The sequence below is a fragment of the Gracilinanus agilis genome, chromosome 3, assembly GCF_016433145.1.
Source record: "Gracilinanus agilis isolate LMUSP501 chromosome 3, AgileGrace, whole genome shotgun sequence".
Lineage (NCBI taxonomy): Eukaryota > Metazoa > Chordata > Mammalia > Didelphimorphia > Didelphidae > Gracilinanus > Gracilinanus agilis.
In genome coordinates, this window is record NC_058132.1 from 124,089,772 (window position 1) to 124,114,369 (window position 24,598).

At 36.1% G+C, this 24,598-nt stretch overlaps 1 protein-coding gene across 1 annotated transcript in view; it reads left to right on the forward strand.

The window, feature by feature from the left end:
• LOC123238839 (phosphatidylinositol 3,4,5-trisphosphate 3-phosphatase TPTE2-like) overlaps nt 1–24,598 on the forward strand; it is a 90,954-nt gene that overhangs the window by 6,496 nt on the left and 59,860 nt on the right. Inside the window, exons 3-5 of the mRNA XM_044666065.1 lie at nt 5,009–5,056; nt 5,318–5,371; nt 21,285–21,368. Coding sequence (XP_044522000.1) covers nt 5,009–5,056; nt 5,318–5,371; nt 21,285–21,368 — 186 coding nt within the window. The remainder of the gene's footprint in view (nt 1–5,008; nt 5,057–5,317; nt 5,372–21,284; nt 21,369–24,598) is intronic.

Below are 24,598 nucleotides of genomic sequence, written 5' to 3' on the forward strand. Positions count from 1 at the left end.
AGGATGAAACATTTGTTGTAGTGTAGTGTGGACACTCTGCACTATAGATGACAATTCTACCTATATTAGTTTACCTATTTTGGTTTATTAAATACAGTTATATATTACAATTATACATTTTTGTTATTTAAACTATATAAATATCACAAAACTGTGGTTTTTTTTCTCAAAGTGACACACCACCCAAGTTATGCTTGTTTTTTTGGCAAATTTTGACACACCAAGCTCAAAAGGTTGCCCATCACTGGCCTAGCCTTTACTGCTCTTCTGCCTTGGAACCAATACACAGTATTGATTCTAAGACAGAAGATAAGATTTTAAAAAAAAAACAATCAAATAATTACCTTTCTCTGATTCCATTTATGATAGTTTTGTTATATATAAAAAAGTACCTAAGAAAGTGTTTTCTTGGAATAAGTATCTAGATATTTAAATTAAATTCTCAGGACTGGTTGACAAAGTAATTATTGATAGTTCCTTTACATTTTGCTGAGTCTTTTGAAGGGAAGAAAAATTAACAAGCTAGATGAGAAATCTTGTGCTGGTACAATGTGACTTTAGTGATATATTATTCCTAAGTGGCTTTCTATCTATATTTCCTTATGTTGTATGGATTTGGGGGGATGTTTGGTATGTTGAAACATGCTATGGATTGCTCAAGGTCTTGGAACCAGAGAAATGGTTTGGTGGAAATAATTCTATGTCACTGTATCAGCAACAGCTACATTTTTACTAATTCTTATAACCATAACTATGTTAGAAGCCAAGAGATCCAGACATCATTGACAGCTAGATACTTCTTAGGGCCAAATGAACTTTTCTGAGATAACTAGAAAAGAGTTCCACAATGACCATAGGATCTCATTCTTAAAAGGAGTTTTTAAAGATCATAAACCTGACTCATTTCCCACTTCTGAAGCCAGATTGTTCAGGGAAAATATTCTTACTTCTTCTCTCTCCACTGACTGACTTAGTTAATCTTTGTTATATGGAAACTATATCCAAGAAATTGGCAATTATAATTTATGTTTTTATTTATTGCCCCCTATATAGCAACAGATTATGTTCTGATGCTACCCAACAGGATGATCCCTTATTTTCTTTACCTTTGTGAATTATTTAGTTCAGGAATAGCCATAATTCCAGAAACAACTCTGGGGACAACCTATATTCTCCTTGGACTTTGTCTGATTAAAAAAAAATTATTTAGTGAGGTCTTTAATATTGTCTGTGGTGGTTGATTACCAACTGAAAAGGAGAGTTATTAATAGGGAAATGCTATTATTTTTTACTCTTCCTTGGCAAGCATCTATTAGGGAATCTTCTTTTATTTACATCAACTTATATAATAATAGCTGACATCTCATTTTGATGTTAATACCAACCCTATGAGGGAGGTATTTCTTTCTCCTTCATTTTATAATAGTGAAAACTGAATCTTGGAAAGTTTAAATGATTTGCTTGTGTTCACACAGTTCATTATATGTGAAAGACGGGATTTGACCCCAGGAGGTATCTTCACATTAGAGGACCTGGGGTTGAATCCCATATCATCTGCCTTTAAAAAAACAAAAAAAAAAACAAACCCTACCTTCTGTCTTAGTATCAATTCTAAAACAGAAGAGCAGAAAGGGCTAGGCAAGTGGGGTTAAGTGATTTGCCCAGGGTCACTAGCTAGGAAGTGTCCAAGGTCAGATTTGAACCCTGTTTGTCCTATCTTCAAGTTTGGTGCTCTATCCACTGTGCTACGTATCTGCTTGCATCTTACCTGCTTTTGTTTGACCTCAACATCTCTGGGCCTCTGTTTTCAATGAGAGGATTTAAACTTTGTGATCTCTCCAATCATTTCCATTTTGAAATCTTCAAGAGTGTGCTGGAACCAGCTCTCATCATTGCAAGATGATCAGGTCTTGATTTAATTACCTTGTTGATTGAGTAGACTTAAACTTAAGTGTTAATAATGTATGTTTAAATTTGGAGGGAGTTGTCCTTATTCATTTAATAGCACACTCCTATTTTTTGCTCTATATACAAGAGGAGGACAGACTGGAGGTCTGGTGACTAGAAGCTAATAATAATAATAATTGCTGGTCTATAGTGCTTTAAGGTTTGCAAAGTGCCTTTATATCCATTATTTCATTTATTCTATATTTGTCCTGTTGCTCAGGGTGAATAAGAGTGGATAATGGAAAGGAGGGAAAAACTAGTCATGGGGTTGTATGAGTAAAATTCAAAAGAAAAAGAAGAAAGAAAAAAAAATAAATCAAATAGAAGAAAATTGAAACTTTTGAAAAGAAAAGCATTAAAATCAAAATCAAAATATCAAAAGCTATGTATATAAAATTTTTGAAGAAACAAAATAAAATTATAACAGGCCCTTGTATTAGGGTCTAATCAACTATAATTTCCATCCTACTAGTCTGTAGGACACAATGCAGTAATACTGCACTTACCCATTTGCAGCTGACTACAGGAAGTTGCCATTCTATAAGAGAGAAAAAAGGACCAGATTTATATGCAAGGGAAGTGTCTGTCATTCCCTTCACTCTCAGGAATATATGGGTGAGCCAGATGATAGCCAACCTGCAGTACCTGACTGGCAGTGTAGTCCTAGTCTTTTCTAAAACTTTAGAGGACGTGGGTCCCCTCGACTTAGATTCCTAGAAAGCACCTAAGATTGGTTATTTATTTGGCTCACTTCCCTGAAAAGCTGATGGTAAATCAGATCAGAGAGAGACATTTTCCTTAAGTCCTAGCCCTGAATGGGTAATTGCACACTGCTGAATTCTCTTTAATTAGACCTTCATTCAAAGGTCTAAGTTTATTTTCCCTACATTTTTTGCACATTTTACATTTCATTCACAAGTTAATTTTTTCTTCTTTTTTCTTGAATTTTATTTATTTATTTATTTTTTTGCCATCCTTAGCTGACCTGAGGTACCCCTTTTAAAAAAAAAAAAAGGCGTGCTTAGAATTTCCCTCAGGGGGATGGGATGTCTGTTAAGTTTTTTAAAATTCGATAATGTCAAAATATATGTATATTTAACTCTTTTAGGAGTAATTTCAGGGGGAATTGTATAAATCTTAGAAGAAAATGTATGTTTTGTAATCTATAATGTAAAGTTTAAATTCTTTTGAGAATAATTTCAGGATAAGGATCTTGCCATCTCCCCAGAATCCAGATGATGAACCTGTTTGGTGAAGATACCATGAAGATGTCTGAAAAGCCTTCACTGTACCATGAAGACCAAATTTGAACTTTGGGGTGCAGTTGATTGAACTATGGGGAGTGGAAATTGAGTTGAATGCAATTTGCTCTAATTGTACACTGTTATACCAATAGGGAACTGCCCCCAAATTGGTTTTTTGTCAATGCGGCTAGTTTTATCCATTTGTTTATCCATTTCTTTTATCCCCCAAATTCTTAAATTTTAGAAGTTGTCTATTTTTACAGGTCCAGCGAAGAAAAAGGGCTAACCTTTTTTTTGCCGGACCTCAGGGGGAATTGTAAAAGTGAAATTTGGGAAATGCCATCTAAAAGTATATATATTTTCTATGGACACGTGGGAACTATCAAACTACATTTCCTGTGGTCCAACGGGTTTCCGGTTCCGGTTCTTTGGGCGTGGGGACATCTGCGTCACCACGCAGAGAACAGTTTAAAATGAGAGGAAATCCAAAAGTAAAGCCTCTTTTTCTTTTTAGCTCTTTAGCTACTGGGTGGAGGAGGAGAGAGGAGGTAATTATGGCTAGGCGGAAGTTTTGAATTCTTACAAGCACGTGGTCTAATGACTTTATCTATCAGCATGGCTTTAATTAAAATACTAATTTCTATAATTATAGCAGTCTTTATCATTTTTAATCTTAATAAATCTTATCTTGCTTCTGTTAGATGAGTGAGTTTAAATGATGGTTAACGAGAAATTTAAATCCAAGGCATGAGAGAATATGCTTGATTTTCCCTTCTTGGTGGATTATTCAGTATACATACAACTAAAATAGAACTCTGGGAGAACATGGTCACATCAATAGTTTCAGGGGAGAGATTTAAATCCAGGTGCTCCTGACTCCTTAGTAGCCTTTGATTATCCTCAGTTCCCATTCTAACTATTCAACCTCCACTCCCATTATAGATTTATTCCTCATTTTATTGTTAACACCATTCTCCTCAGAAATAATACTATTTAGCTCCCAGCACAAGTGCTAATTATCTCTCTCGGAGGACCAGCTATAGCTTCATTGGCCATAAGTGTATTTAGGATTCAAAAATGTACCTCTGCTATTCTTAAGCCTTCATAGTCTGCACTGTCCCAGGCCTCTCTGGGAAGCTCTCTGGAGAACTATAGGAATATTAACCCTTGCATCTCAGTTATATATAATCTGTCTATAACCAAACTCAGCACCATTTGCCCTCTCTCCCCTTCAGCATCTAAGCAGTGCATCTTCTGTTCCTATCAGCACTTCTTGCTGAGTCCAGGTCCTTGGGATGTAGCAAATTGTTCTCTCACTAATTATCCTCAAACCCTATTCCCAATAGTTTCCGAGGCCAGTTAAGCTAGCTATTCAAATTAAGTAGGGCTGCTTCTAAAACATCTGAAAAAGGAAGTCCTGTTTTCCCACTCTTTCTCTAACTTCCTTCAGAGTGAGTCTCTAGCTCCAGCTTTCCTCTGTAAAGCTTTGTGAGTGATATAAGAATTAGATTTGGAAACTATGTAGACTCCTACATAGGAAGACAGACCATGCCCTTCTTTGGAATTAGAAGGGGTTAGTACTTCATATCTCAGAAAGAATTGGGCTTAGTGAGTAACATCATCACAAATATAATTTTGAAAATATATATATTTCCAACGAATCCAGACAATGTAGTTCAAACATAATACTTTGGGTTAGCTTCTTATATCACAGGGTTATTGAGGGACAAGAATTTTGCAATTTTGAAAATGTTTTAGATGTATAAATTGTTGTAAATGAAATGGTACCTGATTCTAGAATTTGACTTTATTGACAGATTAAGAAATAAAATACACCCCTCACGAGGTGCTGAAGACAGAAGAAGGTAAGTTGATTTTTTGCATATGCAAGTCTCTTAAGGATACAAAATATAAAGAATGGGATCATCCATATAAAATGCTGTTTACAGGATAATAGCCCTAAAAAAAGCAGCTATATTGAAGATATTTAGTTATTGACATTAGGGCCTTTTTTTCCAGACCTTGTAATTTTAGACTTTAGGTGATTTAAACAAGACATTTAGATTACTTTTGTGTAGTGCATGTCTAATTCTGTTTTTAAATTTTTTGGTCTTTGAAATTAAAAGAGTCTTCGCTGGAAAACTTGAGAATTTGGATGGTGAAGAAGAATTAGCAAGAAGGTAAATAGTTTTTAAGAATGGAGGAAAGGTTCTACAAATGAATCTCATGTGCAAAGGCACTGTTAAAAGATAGAAGGTAGCTGGGCATGGTGGCACGCCATGTAATCCTTGCCTGCTGGGGAGACTGAGGCTGGTAGATAGCTTGAATTTGGGAATTCTGGGCTCCTATAGAGCTAAAGTATATTGTGTGTCTGCACCAAATCTAGAACAAGTATAGTGAGCCCTTAGGAATAAGGAGCTATAAGGCTCCTAAATCTCAAGTTGGAAATAGAATAGATCAAACTTCTGTGATAATCAATAGTAGAATCACACCCATGAGTAACTGCTGTACTTCCAGCCTGGACAAAATAGTGAGACACGGTTTTAAAAGAATGTTTTTTATGTTAAGTATTCTACAAACAGAGAAGAGAGAAAACTGTGGAAAGATGTTTGGATGAGTTTACAGAAAATTCCTAAGGGCACACTGATCAATGTTTAATGTATTTTTTGCATTGCTTTCATTTCTCTTCCCCATTTTCCCTCTGCCTCTCTCATTTGGTTTTTGAAGTCTTTTTTGAGCTTTTCCAGAATCTGTGTCCAATCCATATTTTTCTTTTGGACTTTGTTTCTGTTTGCTTTGCTTTGTTTTGCTTTTTTCTTTCCCTTGCTTTTTTGTCTCCATAAAAAGTCTTTAGTGTTAGGTGCTTTTTTTGGTTCTTTGCTCATTTTGCCTACCTTTTTGTAGGTAGGCTTTGTTTTCAGGGGAGTTAGGTTATCCTTTTAAACTTCAGTCCTTCCTTGATGCTGCTCCTAGCTTATTTTTTGGTTTCTGCCAGTTTTAGTTCTTCCAAGGTGGTATGATGGCCTGAGGGCTGGGAGCTCTGAGGGCCTCCTCCCATTGCTGATTCAATTAAACCTTGAGATGCTAATAGCTTGAAGATTTGCCTCAGGGTTGGGCATAAGCTTTTGATCTTACTCTGAACTTGATCAGGTCAGGGCTAATCAAATTCTAGCCCCAGGCTTAGGCACAAGTTTTTGGTCTCACTGTGTACTTGATCCAATCATGCACACAGTTGATTGCCCTGTCCTGGAGTTCCACCCTGAGCCCCTGGCAAAAAGATCTGGACCACTCCCCCCTCCCAATCCTTGGCTCAACCAACTGCCCCAAGCTGGGGTCTATGTCCTCACCACAGGCTCATATTGGGACTCCTGGCTTGCTCTGAGCCCACACAGATCAGCCCACTTCAGCACAGACTATTCTGGGCTGGGATTACCAACTTAATCATAGGTTTGGAACTTCAAGGGTTGTGGATTGGCTTGGATCTCTATTTGCCCAGACAGGGTCTTAGGGGAATCTTGGCTTGGACTTAGATTTTGAACCTGGGATAGCTGATATGAGGTGGGGTGTGTGTGACTTACTCTTGGCTTGCTCTTCGCTCTTTGTTATAGTCTCTCTGACTTTGCTCACCTTTCACCCCAGATGTTTCCTGCCAATCATTTAAGTCTTTCCTTTCTTGAAAGTTGTTTCTGTCTGTCTTCTTGTTGGTTCTTTCACTCCTGCATTTATTTTGTGGCATTTTAAAAAACATTGATTGGAGGGGATTCTCATGGTGACCTTGAACTGCTCTGCCTTACTCTGCCATCTTAGCTCCACCCCTAGAAGGAAGTCCTTAATGTAAATTTGGAAAAAATTATTTAGATTCATTCAAAATTCTCTTTTTTTAATCCTCTTTAATGGATCTTCTTTACAATGATGAATATTGCTATTTTAAAGTTCATAGTCATCTTCATTTGATACTTCTACTCTGCCCCTTTTTAAATATTTCCTGAATGTCTGACCTGTCAATGTTATCCATAAAAACATACTTACTATTTTTATAACACAATGATCTGTCATTTAATCAGTGTGCACTGAAACAGATTGTTGCTTTACAGATGGTCTTCAAGAGTTACCATTGCTAAAAAACTGGCCTCTCCAAAGTCAACCAGAGAAGCCTCTCTGAACTGAGCAGGGCTTGTTCTCAGACGACAGACCTTGATTAATCCCTGGGACAACATCTGCAAGTTTAGGTTCACTATCACATCCTGCAGCTTTGTTCTTTAGAGATAGCCTTCATGAGTTCAGCATTAGCTTTATCTTATAATGAAGCATCAAATGACACCTTGAGTGGAAAAGGGAGATAACAGACAGTTTAGAAGAGTTCTGGTGGTGACATTTTTGTTTCACTTCTGCTTATGTACGCTTAGAGCTTATTACAGTGTCTGGTACATTAGATTAGGTTCTTATTAATTGCTTGTAATAAAAAAGGCCATAGTTTTTCTAACAGATCTTTTCTGGTAATTAAATATTTTTATTCAATACTGCAGATTCAATCTGTCTTCCACCTAGGATGAATCCTAGAGCAACTTTATTGATAATATTGCAAGTCCCTAACTCTTAACATAAAAAAATTCATTATTTTAGTCTCCCTAGATTCAGCTCATAGAAATATTTAAGGACTAATTATTTCACTTCCTTTCTAATACTTGTCTTCTGGCCAATTCAATTCAGAAGCATTTATTAAATGATTGCAATGTGAAGCATATTGTCTGGAGCTGAGGGATACATAATCCTTAGTATTAAGAATTAAATATTTTCCCCAAATTACATGTAAAAACTTTCTAATATTTTTCAAAGAATATTGAATCTCAAATTCTCTCTCCTCTTCTCTCCTTCAACCATCATCTTGCTTCGGTTGATAAGTAATCTCATATAGATTTTACTTGTGCAATTGTGTAAATCATCTTCTCATATTAATCCTTTTGTGGAAGGAAACTCAAATCTGAAAAAAATTAAGAAAATGAAAAAAGTTTGCTTTGCTCTGGATTCAAATTCAGTTCTTTTTCTCTGTAAGCAGATGACTTTTTTTTTTATCATGAGTCCTTTGGGATAGTTTTGGAACATTGTATTGCTGAGAATAGCTATTATTCAGAGTTGTTTATTGTAAAGTATTTCTATCACTGTACAATGTTCTCCTGGTTCTGTTTATTTTACTCTGCTTTAGTCCTTGCAACTCCAGGTTTTTCTGAGCTTTTCCTGCTTGTCATTTTTTATAGCACAATAGTATTCCATTACAATCATAAACTACAATTTATTCAGCCATTCCCCAATTGATAGGTATCCCCTCATTTTCCAAATTTTTGCCCCCACTAAAAAGAACTGTTTTAAATATTTTGTATATATAGGTCCTCCACACACCCCTTTTTTCTCTTCGGGATACAGACTTAGTAATGGTATTGCTGGTTCAAAGGGTATGTACACTTTTATAGTCCTTTGGGCATAGGTTCAAATTGCTCTCTTAATGATTGAATCAATTCACAACTCCTCCAACAATGCATTCATGTCCCAGCTTTCCCGTATCCCTTCCAAGTTTTGTCATTTTCCTTTTCTGTCATAATAGCCAATCTTATACGTGTGGAGTAGTACCACAGAGTTGTTTTCATTGGCATTTCTCTAATTAATAGTGATGTAGAGCTTTTTTTTTTTTTAAGCATGAGTATAGAGAGCCATAATTATTTGGTTTGAGAACTGCCATTTCATATTGTTTGACCATTTATCAATTGGGGAATATTCTTTTACATTCAACTAATTCCTCTTTGTATTTGAGAAATGAGGCCTCAATTAGAGGCTTGTAAAAATTTTATGCACCATTAAGATTACTGTGGATTACTTTCCAACTTATTTACCCCTGTTTAGTTTTTGACTTCCATCTCCCTCAATTTGCCCACTATTCTATCAGGCCCACCTCTCTTTTCTTATTCCCTTTCCCCTCCTGTTTTCCTGTAGGGTAAGATAGCTTTCTATACCCAATTGATTGCATATATACTTCTTTCATTGAGCAAATTCCAATGAGAGTAATACTTACATGCTTTCCTCTCCATCTCCCCCATCTTCCCCTCTATTATTATGAGCACTCATTCATGCCTTTTTTAGGTACAATAACCTACTCCATTACATTTCCCTTCCCCCTCCTTCCAATGCATTCCTCTTTCTCATGCATTAATTTTAATTTTCATATCACTCCATCATATTCAAATCACACACTTGCCCTCTCTCTTTGTACACTCCTAACTACTCTAATAATGACAAAGTTCTTTGGTGTTAGAAGAATTCTCTTCACATGCAGAGATGTACACAATTTAACTTTATTGAAAATCTTTTGATTCTCTTTATTATTTACTTTTTTATGATTCTCTTGAGTCTTGTATTTGAGAGTCAAATTTTCATTCGGCCCCTGGTCTTTTCATCAGGAATCTTTGAAAGTACTCTATATCATTGAATAGCCATTTTTCCTCCCTGAAGGATTATGTTCAGTTTTTCTAGGTATGTGATTCTTGGTTGAAGTACTAGCTCTTTCACCCTTTGAAATATTAAATTTCAGGACCTCTGTTCTTTTAACATAGAGGCTGCTAAGTCTTGTGTTATCCTGACTCTGACTCCATGATATTTGAATTGTTTCTTTTTGGCAGCTCATAATATTTTCTCTTTATTTTGAGAGTTCTGGAATTTGGCTATAATATTCCTGGGGGTTACATTTTTTACATCTCATTCAGGAGGTGATCAGTGCTAAAGTCGTTGATTATTTCTACAAGCTTCTTAGTTGATTCTCTAGGATTTTTTAAGTAAACCATCATATCATCTGCAAAGAGTGATAGCTTAGTCTCCTCATTGCCTATTTTAATACCCTCAATTTCTTTTTCTTCTCTAATTGCTACTGCTAGTGTTTCTAGTACAATGTTAAATAATAGAGGAGATAATGGGCATCCTTGTTTCACTCCTGATCTTATTGGAAAGGCTTCTAATTTATCCCCATTGCATATGATGCTTGTTGATGGTTTTAGGTATATACTGTTTATTGTTTTTAGGAAAGGACCTTCTATTCCTATACTTTCCAGTGTTTTCAATAGGAATAGGTGCTGTATTTTGTCAAAGGCTTTTTCAGCATCTATTGAGATAATCATGTGATTTTTGTTTGTTAGACTGTTGATATGGTCAATTATGTGGATGGTTTTCTAATGTTGAACCATCCTTGCACTCCTAGTATAAATCCCACCTGATCATGGTGGATGATCCTCTTGATCACTTGCTGGAGTCTCTTTGCTAGTATTCTATTTAGGATTTTTGCATCTGTGTTCATTAGGGAGATTGGTCTGTAGTTTTCTTTCTCTGTTTTTGATCTCCCTGGCTTTGGAATCAGTACCATATTTGTGTCATGAAAGGAATTTGGTAGGATTCCTTCTTTGCTTATTATATCAAATAATTTGTGTAGTATTGGGATTAGTTGTTCTTTGAATGTCTGATAGAATTCACTTGTGAATCTATCAGGCCCTAGAGATTTTTTCTTAGGGAGTTCTTTGATGTCTTGTTCAATTTCTTTTTCTGATATGGGATTATTTAGGTATTCTATTTCTTCTGCTGTTAATCTAGGCAATTTATATTTTTGCAAATATTCATCCATATCTCTTAGATTGCTATATTTATTGCCATATAATTGGGTGAAATAGTTTTTAATGATTGCCTTAATTTCCCCTTCATTAGAGGTGAGGTCTCCCTTTTCATCTTTGATACTGTCAATTTGGTTTTCTTCTTTCCTTTTTTTAATTAGATTGACCAGTACTTTGTCTATTTTATCTGTTTTTTCAAAATACCAGCTTCTAGTCTTATTAATTCAATAGTTCTTTTACTTTCGATTTTATTAATTTCTCCCTTGATTTTTAGCATTTCTAATTTAGTTTTCATCTGGGGATTTTTAATTTGCTTGCTTTCTAATTTTTTAAGTAGCATGCCCAATTCATTAATCTCTGCCCTCCCTATTTTGTTAATATATGCACTCAAGGATATAAATTTCCCCCTGAGTACTGCCTTGGCTGCATCCCACAGAGTTTGGTAGGATGTCTCATCATTGTCATTCTCTTCAATGAAATTGTTGATTGTTTCTATGATTTCTTCTTTGACTAGCTGGTTTTGGAGAATCATATTATTTAATTTCCAATTAGTTTTTGATTTGCCTGTCCAGGTGCCCTTACTAATTATTATTTTTATTGCATTATGATCTGAGAAAGTTACATTTATTATTTCTGCTCTTTTGCATTTGTTTGCAATGTTTCTATGCCCTATTACATGGTCAATCTTTGTGAATGTACCATGTGCAGCTGAAAAGAAGGTATATTCCTTTTTGTCCCTATTTATTTTTCTCCACATATCAATTAAATCTAATTTTTCTAGGACTTCATTCACCTCTCTTACCTCTTTCTTATTTATTTTTTGCTTTGATTTTTCTAGATCTGAAAGAGGAATATTTAGATTTCCCACTATTATGGTTTTACTATCTATTTCCTTCTTGAGCTCTGCCAGTTTCTCCTTTATGAATTTGGATGCTATGCCACTTGGTGCATACATATTGAGCAGTGTTATTTCCTCATTGTTTATACTGCCTTTAATCAGGATGTAATGACCTTCCCTGTCTTTTTTAATCATATCAATTTTTACTTTGGCTTTGTCAGAGATCATGATAGCCACTCCTGCCTTCTTTTTCTCATTTGATGCCCAAAAGATTTTGCTCATCCCCTTAACCTTGAACTTGTGTGTGTCTACCCGCCTCATATGTGTTTCTTGTAGACAACATATGGTAGGGTTTTGGTTTCTAATCCACTCTGCTATTTGCTTCCATTTTATGAGCGAGTTCATCCCATTCACATTCAGAGTTATAATTATCAGTTGTGCATTCACTGACATTTTCGTATCCTCCCCTATTTCTACCCCTTCTTCTTAAACTATTTCCTTTTAAAGCAGTGGTTTGCTTTGAGCCTGTATCCCTTATCCCCTCCCTGGATTAACTTCCCTTTCTACCCCCTCCCTTATTATTCCCCTCTTTTTATTTTTAAAGGTCTAATGAATTCCCTTTTTTCTCCCCTCCCTTTTTTGACCTCCCCACTCCCCTGCTCCCCTTGGTTTATCCCTTCTGACTTTCTCAGTAGGGTTAGATAGAGTTTTATATCCCAATGGATATAATTATTCTTCCCTCTCAGGGTTAATTACACTGAGAGTAAGGTGTAAATATTGCCTCTTAATGCTCTCTTCCTCTCCTTCTTATAATAGTATTCATCCCTTCCCCTTCCCATGCCCTCTTTGTGTATAATAGAATATCCTATTTTTCTTATTCCTTCAAGATTCTCTTGGTGTCCTCTACTATTCATCCCCCTCTTTCCTTCCCACCCATATTATCTTAGACCATTTAGTATTCCAACCTCTACCTATGAATAATTCTTCTAATTATTATAATAGTGAATGCTATAATGGTGAACAGAATTCACTACAGAGAATTATACATAACATTTCCCCACATAGGAGTACCAATAATTAGATCTTATTGAAGTCCTTAAAGAGGCAAATTTAAAAAATATGAGTTTTCTTACTTTCCCTTCTGTTTCTTATTTACCTTTTCATGTTTCTCTTGATTTTTGTGGTTGGATATCAAACTTTCCATTTAGTCCTGGTCTTTTCTGTGCAAATGCTTGGGAATTTTCTATCTTGTTGAATGTCCAAACTTTCCCCTGGAAGAATATAGTCAGTTTTGATGGGTACGTGATTCTTGGTTGGAAACCCAGTTCTCTTGCCTTTCTGAATATCATATTCCAAGGCTTGTGGTCTTTTAGTGTGGAGGCCGCCAGATCCTGTGTGATCCTGATTGGTGCTCCTTGATATCTGAATTGTCTCTTTCTGGCTTCTTGTAAAATTTTTTCTTTTAGTTGGAAGCTCTTGAATTCGGCTATTATATTCCTGGGGGTTGTCTTTTCAGTGTCTAGTGTAGAGGGTGATCTATTGATCCTTTCAATGTCTATATTGCCCTCTTATTGTAGAACTTCAGGGCAATTTTGCTGAATAATTTCTTTTAGTATGGAGTCCACATTTCTATTAATTTCTGTTTTTTTAGGAAGACCAATGATTTTCAGATTCTCTTCTAGACCGGTTTTCTTGATCTATCAGTTTCTCATTGAGATATTTCATGTTTCCTTCTATTTTATCTGTCTTTTGACTTTGTTTTATTTGTTCTTGCTCTCTTGATAGATCATTGGCTTCTACTTGCCCAATTCTTGTCTTTAGAGACTGGTTTTCTGCTATAAGCTTTTGATTTTCCTTTTCAGTTTGGTCTGACCTGTTTTCCAGCTGTTTGATTTTGGTCTCCAATTTGCTTATTAATTCTTTTGATTTGGGGGCATCTTTTTCTAATTGCCCAATTATAGCCTTTAGAGACTGGTTTTCCTTTTCAATCTGGTCATTTCTGGTCTTTGATTTACTTGCCTCACTTCCCAATTGTGAAATTCTGCTTTTTAAACTATTATTTTCTTGCCAGATCTCTTCCATCTTTCTCATGATCTCAGAGCTGAACTCTTCAAGACCTTGTGACCCATTTTCATTGTTTTGGGAAGGTTTGGATATGGTTACTTGTGTGTTCTCCTCAGTTGTTTTCTCTGTTGTCTGGATTTTTTCTGTATAAAAGTTGTCAAGTGTTAAAGGTTTTTTCTTCTTCATCTTTCTCTTCTGGTTTTCCTGACGATTCTGGCTTGCCATTGTAAGCTGAGTGCCCTCTCAGCTTTATGCTTGTGCCCAGGATCTGTCTGCGCTCTTTAAACTCCTGAGGTCTCAGGTCTAGTTGTTTTGGGACAAGCCTCCTGGTGGTCTCCTTGCTCATTCTTCTGCCTGAAGCTCCTTTAACAGTCTCAGGGAGCGGATTCCGTAGTCAAGCACCTCTCTGCACTGGGTCCCCACTCAAGGTCCGCTCCTGCAGTCAGAATCAGCCCCTTTGTCCTCGCCTTAGTCCTCGCTTTAATCCGTGCCTCAGCCCGTGCCTGTGTCAGCCCCTTTGCCTGCGCCTGGGCTCAGGGTCTGGGCTCAGGGTCTGCGCTCAGAGTCCTTGAGTTCCTCAGCCTCCCGGGAGGTCCCAAGTCTTGCTGCTCCCAGGAACAAGCTCTGGTGAGCTGCCAATGACCCAATGGGTGCCCCAAACCTGCGCCGACTCCCGTGTGCTGGCTTTGGCATTGTAGGTGGTGTAGGGTGGGGGAGGGGGTTACTCTGCTCGTGTTTTCATGGGAGCTGTTTCACCCCTTTATAGCATGGAAATGCCCCGTTTCCACATACCTCCAATGCTGCGCCCTGTTGTGGGGTCCCTTCTTTCCTCTGGATTTTTTTTTATGTCTTCTTGAGGAGTCCTATATGCGTGGGTTAGGAGAAGTCAAGCAGCTTCTTTTTACTCTGCCGCCATCTTAACCCAGAACCTACTTCCTTAGCTCAGAATAATTCCAAATCTGACTCCCAGTTCCTTGTTGAAGAAGCCCTAGATCAGTAATTCTTAAATTATCTTTCCTGGGTTTATTTTCAAGGTCAGTTGTTTTTCCCAGGAAATATTTCACATTTTCTTCTATTTTTTCATTCTTTTTATTGTCTTTGATTGTTTCTTAATGTCTTGTGGAGTTATTAGCTTCCACTTGCTCAATTCTAATATTTAAAATGTGATTTTCTTGAGTGAGTTTTTGTACCTCCTTTTCCATTTGGCCCTTATGCTTTGTAGAGTTCTTTTCCTCAGTGAATTTATGTACCTCTTTTTCCAAAGGACCTATTCTGTCCTTCACAAAATTTTCCTCTTAAATTCATTTTTTTAATATCTTTTTTCATTTGGCTAATTCTGCTTTTTAAGAAATTTTTCTCTTTGGATTCCTGTGCCTCTTTTCTAATTGGCCTATTCCTGTGTTGGTGAATCTATGGTACACATAATGAGGTGTGCCAGAGGGGACTGCTCTTCTCCCCCTCGACACCATGCCTTAGGACATTTCTCATATCACCCACCCTTCTGCCCAACAGCTCAATGAGAGTGCTACCTCCCTCCTCTGTCTGGGGTAAGACAGGGAGCTCACATGTGGTGTGAGGATGCAGTTTCAGCACTCAGCCTCCAAAAGGTTCACCAACACTGGCCAATTCTGTTTTTCAAGATATTAATTTTCTTCAGCATTTTTTGTACCTCCTTTACTAAACTACTGATTCTTTTTTATGATTTTTCTGTGTCACTCTCATCTCTTTCCCCAATTTTTCATCTGCCTCTCTTATTTGACTTTCAAAATCCTATTTGAGCCCCTCCACTAATTTTGGGGGGGCTTGAGAAAAAGTAATATTTTTCTTGAAGACTTTGGATGCAGCAATATTGACTTTGTTGTCTTCTTTTGAGTTTGAGGCTAGCCTGTCACCAAAATATCTATGTTGTTGTTTTTTTGTTGTTGTTTGCTCATTTTCTTAACTTTTTCTCTTATTTTAGTTTAAAAAACTGTTAAAGTTGGCCTTTGTAACTATGGTGAAGGAAGTGCTGTTCCAAGTTTCAGGTTCTTTGTGCATCTGCCTTCAGAACTGGCACTGGAGATTTATCTGCTTTCAGTTCTTCCAAGGTGGTATAATGTAAGGAGAGGTGTGTTTAATACCCTCCCAGTTCTCTGGTCTATGAGTAACTTCAAGCACTCTTTTACCCCTTGGAACTATGATCATGGTCCCTTCTCTCTTGTGGCTGCAAGTGCTGATGTATGGGGTGCTTCTCCACACTCTGCAACTGTGCCCCAAGACTGCAACCTGGTTTTGTATATGGACAATGTGACAAAAGTCTTATACCCAATGTCAGCAACGAGACCCTTATAATCTCCTTCTGAGCTGTTGTCCAACCCTCCTTCCCATCTGTGGCTGAGAATTCCAGAAGCCTTGGCTGCTGCTTCAGTTGCACCCCAGGCCTATTGCCTTGATGAGTCCTGCCCTGGTACACTGTACTCTACCTTTAACCTAGTGCACTAGATCTAATACTGGTCTTTAAAATGAAAAATTACTTCACCTTGTCTTTGTGCGGGTCATGCTACTCCAGAATTCATTTTGAGACATTGAATCATTGCTTTTTGGAAGATTGCTTGGTAGAAATTATATGGGTCCCTATACATTCTTCACCATCTTGGTTCCACCCCTAGTTTTGGTTTTAATAATACATAGCCTTTAGATAAAACATAATCCCATTCTAACTCTAATTAGAGTTTACAATCTAATAAATTATTTGTTAGCATTGAAATCAGAGATCATACAGAACTACAGAGGAAATGAAACCCTAGTGAAACAGAAGATATATTCATTCTGTTTCTTTAAAATTTTTGATAAACAAGGAAAAACCATTGAAGAAAATGAAATTTTTATTTCAATACTAGACATCAGGTATTGACCTTCTAAATGTCACATACTTTTCTAGGTACTGGAGATAGAAATGCAAAACACAAAGACATACATACTTACTGCAAAACCAAAGAGTCCCTGACTTCTAGGATACAAAGAGAACAGCTGGCAGATTAGTTTGACAGAAATGGAGAATGCATGAAGGGGAGTAATTTGAAATAAGTTTGGAAAGGATAGTGGGAGCTGGATTATGAAGAGCTTTAAAGACCAAGCTGAGAAATTTGTATTTGTTCTTAGAAACATTAGGGATTATTGAATACTTTTGAGTGGGGTAAGGAGATCTGACTAGATATATCTTTCAGTTACTGATACTGATTTGGTAGCTATGTGGAGAAAGAATTAGACAATGAGACCCTGGAGGTAGAGATATCAATTCACTCTAGCAATTGCCCAAAATAAAGGTAATGAGGACCTGAACTAGAGTGGTGATTGTAGGAGAAAAGGGAATAGCTTTCACCATGACATTTAATCCTTCCATTCCTCAGTGCTTTCCCAGGCCATCTCCCTTTACTAGGACTTCAATTTCCACATTCTTCTTTTCTGTCCTTTCCTGGACAGTTCATTTATTCTCTGACATTAATTCCTTATTCCCTTATTCTATTGTCCTTTATGTTTTGCTAAACCTAACCCTAGATTCCTCTTACCATCTGTTAGTTAGAGGAAGTTATACATTTATGTTGGCTGAATCCACAAGAAATTTATGTGATTTAGCCCAACCTAGGCTGTCACTATATCAAATCAATTCTTTTTACTCATTCCTTAACGCTTCTCTTTCCCATTCCCCACAGTTACTCACAAGAAAAGGTGACAAACACAAGTGATCTCCTTCCATCCTGTATTCCCCTAATTAATTGCTTCCATTTCCATCCCCTCTCTCTCACTTATTTTCACTCTTTCCCTACCTACTGTCTGCTTCCCTGTCAACTACAAACAAATCCATCTCTTCCCTACCCTCAAAGAGCCCTCAGTTGATCCATTCATCAACAACACATAATTCTCCAATATTTTTGTTATCTCCTTGAGAAGGCTGTCTACAATGGATGCTTCTACATCTTTTCCTCTAACTCCTTTTTTTTAAACTTTGTATAATCTTTCAACTTTCATCATCTGAAACAACTCTCTCCAATTGCCAAATCTAAAGACTTTTTCTTAATCTTCTTCATAACTTCTGTGTAACCAATGACACTGACACTCACCCTCTTCTCTGAAATTCTCTTCTCTCTAGATTTTTTAGGACACTACTCTCTCCCAGTTCTCCTCCTACCTATCTTACTCTTCCTTTTCAGTCTTTTTTTGCCAAATCTTCATCCATGGCAGTCCATGAAACAAAGGTATCCCATTGGGCTCCATCTTGGGCCCTCTTCTCTTCTGTCTCCCTACTATTTCACTTGGTCTTCTTAGTTTCCATAGATTCAGTTATCATCTCTTTGCTGATGATTCTTAAATCTAATTATCCAACCCAAACTTCTCTGCCAACCTCCATTCTCACAGTTCTAGCTGCCTATTTGACATGTCCAATTGGAAGTCCAACACACTTCAATATATACCTTAAACTCACCATGTTAAAAAATGAACTCATTTCCCTTACCTCCAAACCCTCCTCTCTTCTTAACTTCCCAATTACTGCTGAGAACATCACCATACTCCCAGTCTTCCAGGGTCCCTACCTAGATGCCATCCTCAATTCCTCTCTTCCACTCCCTATATCTAATCTGCTGCTAAATCCTTTCAGTTTTACCTTTGTATCATCTCTCCTATTGTTACATTTAATCTTCTCTTGATCCTCCTTTTCCATTTGGTTCATTCTACTTTTCATGGAGTTCTTTTCTTTATTGGATTTTTAAAATCTCTTTTTCCAGACAGTCAGTTCTGTTTGTTTATGAAACTCTTTTCTTCATTGGATTTTTGTGCCCTTTTCCCCCATGACGTATTTTGCTTTTTAAGCTGTTGTTTTCTTTTATATTACTTTTCTTTTTTTCCCCACTTTCTTCCCACTTCCCCTCTACCTTTCTTATTTGATTTTTGAATTCTTTTTTGAGCTCTTCCAGTTCCTGAGACCAACTCCCATTTTTCTTTGAAGTTTTTCATGTGGCTGCTTTGAATTCACTGTTCCTTTCTCTTCTTTGTTTCCATGGAAATTTTCTATGGCTAGGTGTACTTTTGCTGTTTGCTTATTTTCCTAGACTTTTTTTGCCTGTGGGCCAGGAGTTCTGAAAACTGCTGATTCAGTTTCCTCTGATGATGGCTTATAGGACTTAATAGCAATATGAGCTATTTTACCCTGGGACTAGGGGTTTCACCACAGGCTTAAAAGGGTCAAGTGCTATGGACTTCAGGACCCCTTTGTGGGCTAGTGCCAGGGCTTGGGACTTCAAGGGGTCAGTGTGGGGTTTCAGTTGTTAGTTTAGCCAGGGTCCCAGGATCTTCAAGTTGTCTTATGCTGAGGTTCAGGACCTGAGTGGCCTGCACTCCTCTATGTGCAGTTTTACTTCTGAATCCCCCTTATCCCATGAAAATAGGTTTTCTCTGCCTACCTTTCAAGTTGTTTTCTATAGGAGAGCTACCTCATCCCATCTCCTTGTTGGTTCTCTGACTTCAGTCATTTTAAGGCACTATTTTAAGGTTGGTTTGAGAGAATTTCTCAGAGTGGCTCCAGCTTTCACTGCTACTAAACTGCCATCTTGACTCCACCCCACCCTTTTCTCTTTTCATACCCAAGATACATAAGGAACTGATGCAAATGTATAAGGCAAAATGCTACTTCACAATAGATAAGAAATGATATGAATAGGTAATACCAAATGAGGGAATATAAGATATCATGAACCATATCAAAAAAATGCCCCAAATGACTAATAATTTTAAAAAATACAAGTTAAAGCAATTTTGAAGTTATACTTTATAACTATCAAGTTGGCAAAGATGACAAAGACATCAGAGAGAGAGAAAAAGAACCATCACATGCAAAAATATTTGCAGCAGCTCTTATTATAGAGGCAAAGAACTGGAAACTAAAGAGGGTACCCACCAATTAGGGAATGATTTAATAGATTTTTGTATTTGCATGTAATGGAATATTATTATACCATAAGAAATGCCCCTTCCTCTATCCAATTTACATCTTTCAACATCAATAGATTATTTAAATAAGTGAGGATAGAGTAATTTTAAGTGCACACCATATATTTTTCTTATTTTAATTTCTCTACCTTTGTATCAGTTTTGATCTTCATAGGTCAGTGGTCTGGCTACTTTAGCCATCACAAATCATTTCTAGCCTATAAAATGTAATGTCCTGTTTTTGTACTGTTATTTGGTATTCTCATGTCTAATACCTTCCAATTCTTTTCTTGAAGAAATTATTCATGATATGTTTTAGAACTTTATCTTATTGATGTTTCTCACTAGTTATTTTTGACTCATATTTTCTAACATGTTTTTTGCCATCCTTACCTAATCCTAACTTTTCATTGCAGTCACTGAATGCCCATTTAATATTTGGGGGCATTTAGTATATTTTTCATGGAATTATTCTATTTCTCATCCTATTAAAAATAGCATATTAATTGAAATTATCTTCTTGGTTGTCTTTTTGCAAATACCTATTTTTCAGTACTGCAATACAAAATAACCAAGGGGATCTTAAGTTGAAGGCAGGACAAAAAAAGCATTGCCTGGTAAATGGAATGTTTATCCTAAGCCATCCGGTAAATGGAATGTTTATCCTATATATCCTAAGTCAAATAGAAAAGAAATTTAATTCTAATTGAGAGCATAGAAGTCATGAAAAAGAAAAAGTTATTTTTATGCTAATTCAGCATTTATTAAGTACTTCATATTTGTAATGTAACTTTATCCAACAAATACATCATTTGCCTAATATTTGCAATTTATTTTACCAGATCTGTTGGTTCAATAAATTGCAAATATTAGGAACTCTTGGTAAGGCAATTCCCTCTATCAATGCCACCTGGCAATTCTTCTGCAATTTATAGTCTTAAGAAGTTGCCTAGGATTCTGAGAGTTTCAATATCTTATCCAGGGTCACACAGACAGTATGAATCAAAGGCAAAATTTAAACCTGTTTGAGGTCAGTTTTCTATGCATGCACCATAATATACTTTGCCTTGTTTGCAATACTCTATGCCAAAGTCTTATGGTGTTTCACTGTGACTTAAAGAATTCTTTTAAGGCAATATCAAAGGAAGACCTATTGTGATAGGACCTATAAAAAAGCTATAAGGATGAACCCAGTGACAGATCATATATGCCAGTTGTCCAAGGATTTTCTTAAGAGAGACTGTCATCAGAAATTTGGACCAATAGGTGATGAGATTTTTTTGAGCCATAGAAACTCATAAAGACCACATACCAAGGCAAAGAAGGTTGAAAAGATTTTCATTGCTGACATTAGTTCCTCACTGCAAAAAGATCACATCATGTGTCAGTAACATGCAGAAGATACTATGGGTTTCATTACAAACTGTCTGCAGACTTTTCTTCCAGTCATCTTTCCCCTTTTACAGAACAACTCAAAATGATGTTCTCTTTTGGATAAACAGTCATTGCAATTTAGATGAAATGTGAAATAAAATTTTGAAAGTCAGAATATTGAATGATTAATTTTATTTTTTTCTCCCCTAGAGGCAGAATTAATGGAACTATTCAGCTTGTTGTCCTGTCTCTCCCTTTCAGGTATGAAAGACTACAAACAAAGAATGCAAGAAGGTATGACCTTCAATTTTAAGCTCACATTCAGTGACTTCTCAATCATTCTGGCACAAGAGTCCTGGGGGATTATGTTAGACAGGCTAAGCAACCTTGTAAAAGACTGACCAACAAACCAGAACTTTAACTCATTTATTTACAGCGAAAGATGTGGTTGGAAGGATAATAGATTTAGACCATTTGCAGAGGAAATTGCCAGAGGGTAATGTGACCAGTGAAATCTGAAATAACTGAGGAAACAAAGGTTTGTGCTTCTGGGCATATTGATTTATTAAGCAATAAATGCCAATTGCATAGTAAATTGAGGCCAGGATTTTTCAGCTTGACACTGAACCCCAACTACAGAGGGAAGCAGCTTTTTATGCATTAAAAGAAAATAATTAATAGAATATAAACCAGGATACAAGAGTAGGTAATCTGATTTCTATTTGGAAGAAAGATGATGGATTTTCCAAGTTGGGAGAGGAATAAGAGTGAATTTAGATTAAGCTGGGAAGGGGCCAGTGGTTTTAAGGTCTTTCCTAGAATCAGGAGATACTGATTAATTGCATCTACTTGCACTTTATGAAATAATAGATGGCTTATACCAACTATTTCCCCAAGAAGAATCTGCAAAAAAAAACAAAACAAAAAAAACCCCAACAAGATAGAGAATAATATGTGACAGTACAAGATAGAGTTAGTATTCATGCGATGGTATAGGATTGATTCTCCTGATTCTAACACCAAATCAACTCCTTTTTGTAATCAATCTTCACTTTATAACTTCACTCCTCTTCATCCTACCAACCTCACTCCAGAAGAGTCAAATTAGAGATCATAAGGTTTTTTAGTGAACAAGGAATTAGAATAAAAGAATTAGAATTATTAGAATAAATAAAATAAATCAGAATAAAGGGAATTGTGTGGCTATAACAGACATTTCCAACAATTTACCATCAATTAATAAATTTCCCCATCTCCACTCTATAGATATTTCATTTTAGTACCTTCAAAAGACCCTTCCTTCTAAATAACCCCACCCCCAAATCAAGGTGCTTTGATAAAATCTTAACGTTTGGCCATCTTCATTTGAGATGAAGCCATCAACATTCTGCTATCATAACCAGAGAGGAATGTATTACAATTAACTAGACAACTCATATTAATGACATTTGAGTGATGAGATCTATCCTATTTTAGCTGATCAGCAACACATTTGTAAACCTTCTCTTAGAAGAAGTCACTTTTATGCAAGTTGTTAATTTTTTTTTTATTTTATGTTGATTTTGATCTGCCTAAATGTCAAAGAATGGCATTTCTGACCTTGTGTTCAAATTCTGCCTCACCTTATTAGGCATCTGTATTCCTTGGCACACTGCTCCACAACACTAAAAAGATTACTTTTCTCCTCTCTTAACGCCTTGTTTCCTCTTTAAAAACAAAAACAAAAACAAAAACAAACCCACATTTTTATATAGTAATGCTGATCTGAATTAACAGGAATAGTTCTTTTGAATTCTGTTACATCTCTGATACCAACATAGCTATACATGGTATTTCATGATAAATATGTTAATGAGTTGTATAGGGTCAAAGGAGGAAGATCATATTAGGTCAAATGAGATGCAAATACTTTGGTTTCACTGTCAATATCAGCTGTTATTATTCTCATGATATTATAAATCTAGATTGAAATAGGAAGAGAATAAAAACAGGAAGACCTGTTAGAAAGTTGCTGAAATATTCTACAATGATTATAATTAGAGGTGATGGCAATGACAATCAGAAAGGAAGTAATGGATTTGATAGAATGTATAGAATTTAATAAATGAAAGAGAAGAATCGAAAATAATATATGCTTTCAAATGTAGGTGACCAAGTGAATAGGAATGTTATATATGGGAAAAGCAGGTTTGGGGAAAGATAAAAATGAGCTTGATTTTAGACATGGTAAATTTGAAGTAACAGTGAAACATCTAAGTAGAGATATCCTAATATAGTTAAAGATGCAGATCTATTGCTCAAGAGGGAGGCCAGAATTTTTTTTCTCTACCTTGGAAACTTCATTCATAATATACATGGTTTCAGCAATGATCTCCATATACATAGTTCCATTATTTGAATCTTTAGGATTCGGTGAAGTATGAAGTTTAAAATATGTAAGAATGTTTTAAAGAATTAAAATTCACATTTACTAAACAACTATTCTGTGTTCAACACTGAGTTAGAAGCATACATTAATATAAATTTGGATGCTAATTACAAACCATATTTATTAAAGAAGGTCTGTCAAGGACCTTTACTGAGTAATTCCTTTATTACTATCAGTACTAGAAAATAAACTAAATTTCATTAAAAATATTATTAAATTTTTTTACTGATTCAGTGTAGCTTTCCTTTTTATTCTAGCCCAACTAATTCTAAATTGTAAAGATTTATTGTATTATGAAAAACATTTCTTGGTCCACAAAGTGGCTTTTTATTTTGCTAGATGAGCTGCTTCTAAATTTTCTTAGGCATTTTTAAATGGAAATTTTTATTTTAAATTTAACTTACTCATTGTCTTAGCATGTTATTGGTATGTTAACATTATAGTGTTTTCTTAAAGTGTACTTTGATTTTTTCAATAAATATTAAGTATTTCATATTTTCAATATAAAGAGAAAATGTAGCACATTAGAAGAAAAAGGTCTCAATACATTTATTTTTCTCTGGGTATAGAATTTTATAAGACTTGGTGATTGGAGATATGTGAGGAAGGAGAGTAAGGAGTTTTAAAAATGACTCCCAAATGAACAAATGGGTGAAAGTGGCAATATCCCTGTAAGTTGGGAAATCAGGGAAAGCATGTGTAAAAAGAGAGATGGTGAGCTCTGACTTAGACAAACTCATGGTGTGTTTAAAGGGCTAATGGATGATCTTGGGTGGATCCCATAGAGGGACTGTTTTATTTTTGTGTCTCTATCCCTAGCTTGTAGCTCATTTCCTTGTAAATAGTAGCACTTAATGAAATAGTGATTTAATTGAATTAAGCCTTTGGGGCTTAATTCGTAGTTCAGAGAACGTGTAGGGTGAAAGATGAAGATTTGGGAGTCCCTAGAAGTTGAAACTTGGGGACTGAATGAGATCAATGAGAAAGATGGATTTGGGGAAATAAAGAGAAGAGGCCTGAGGAGAGATTCATTTGAGGGAAGAGAGAGAGAGAGAGAGAGAGAGAGAGAGAGAGAGAGAGAGAGAGAGAGAGAGAG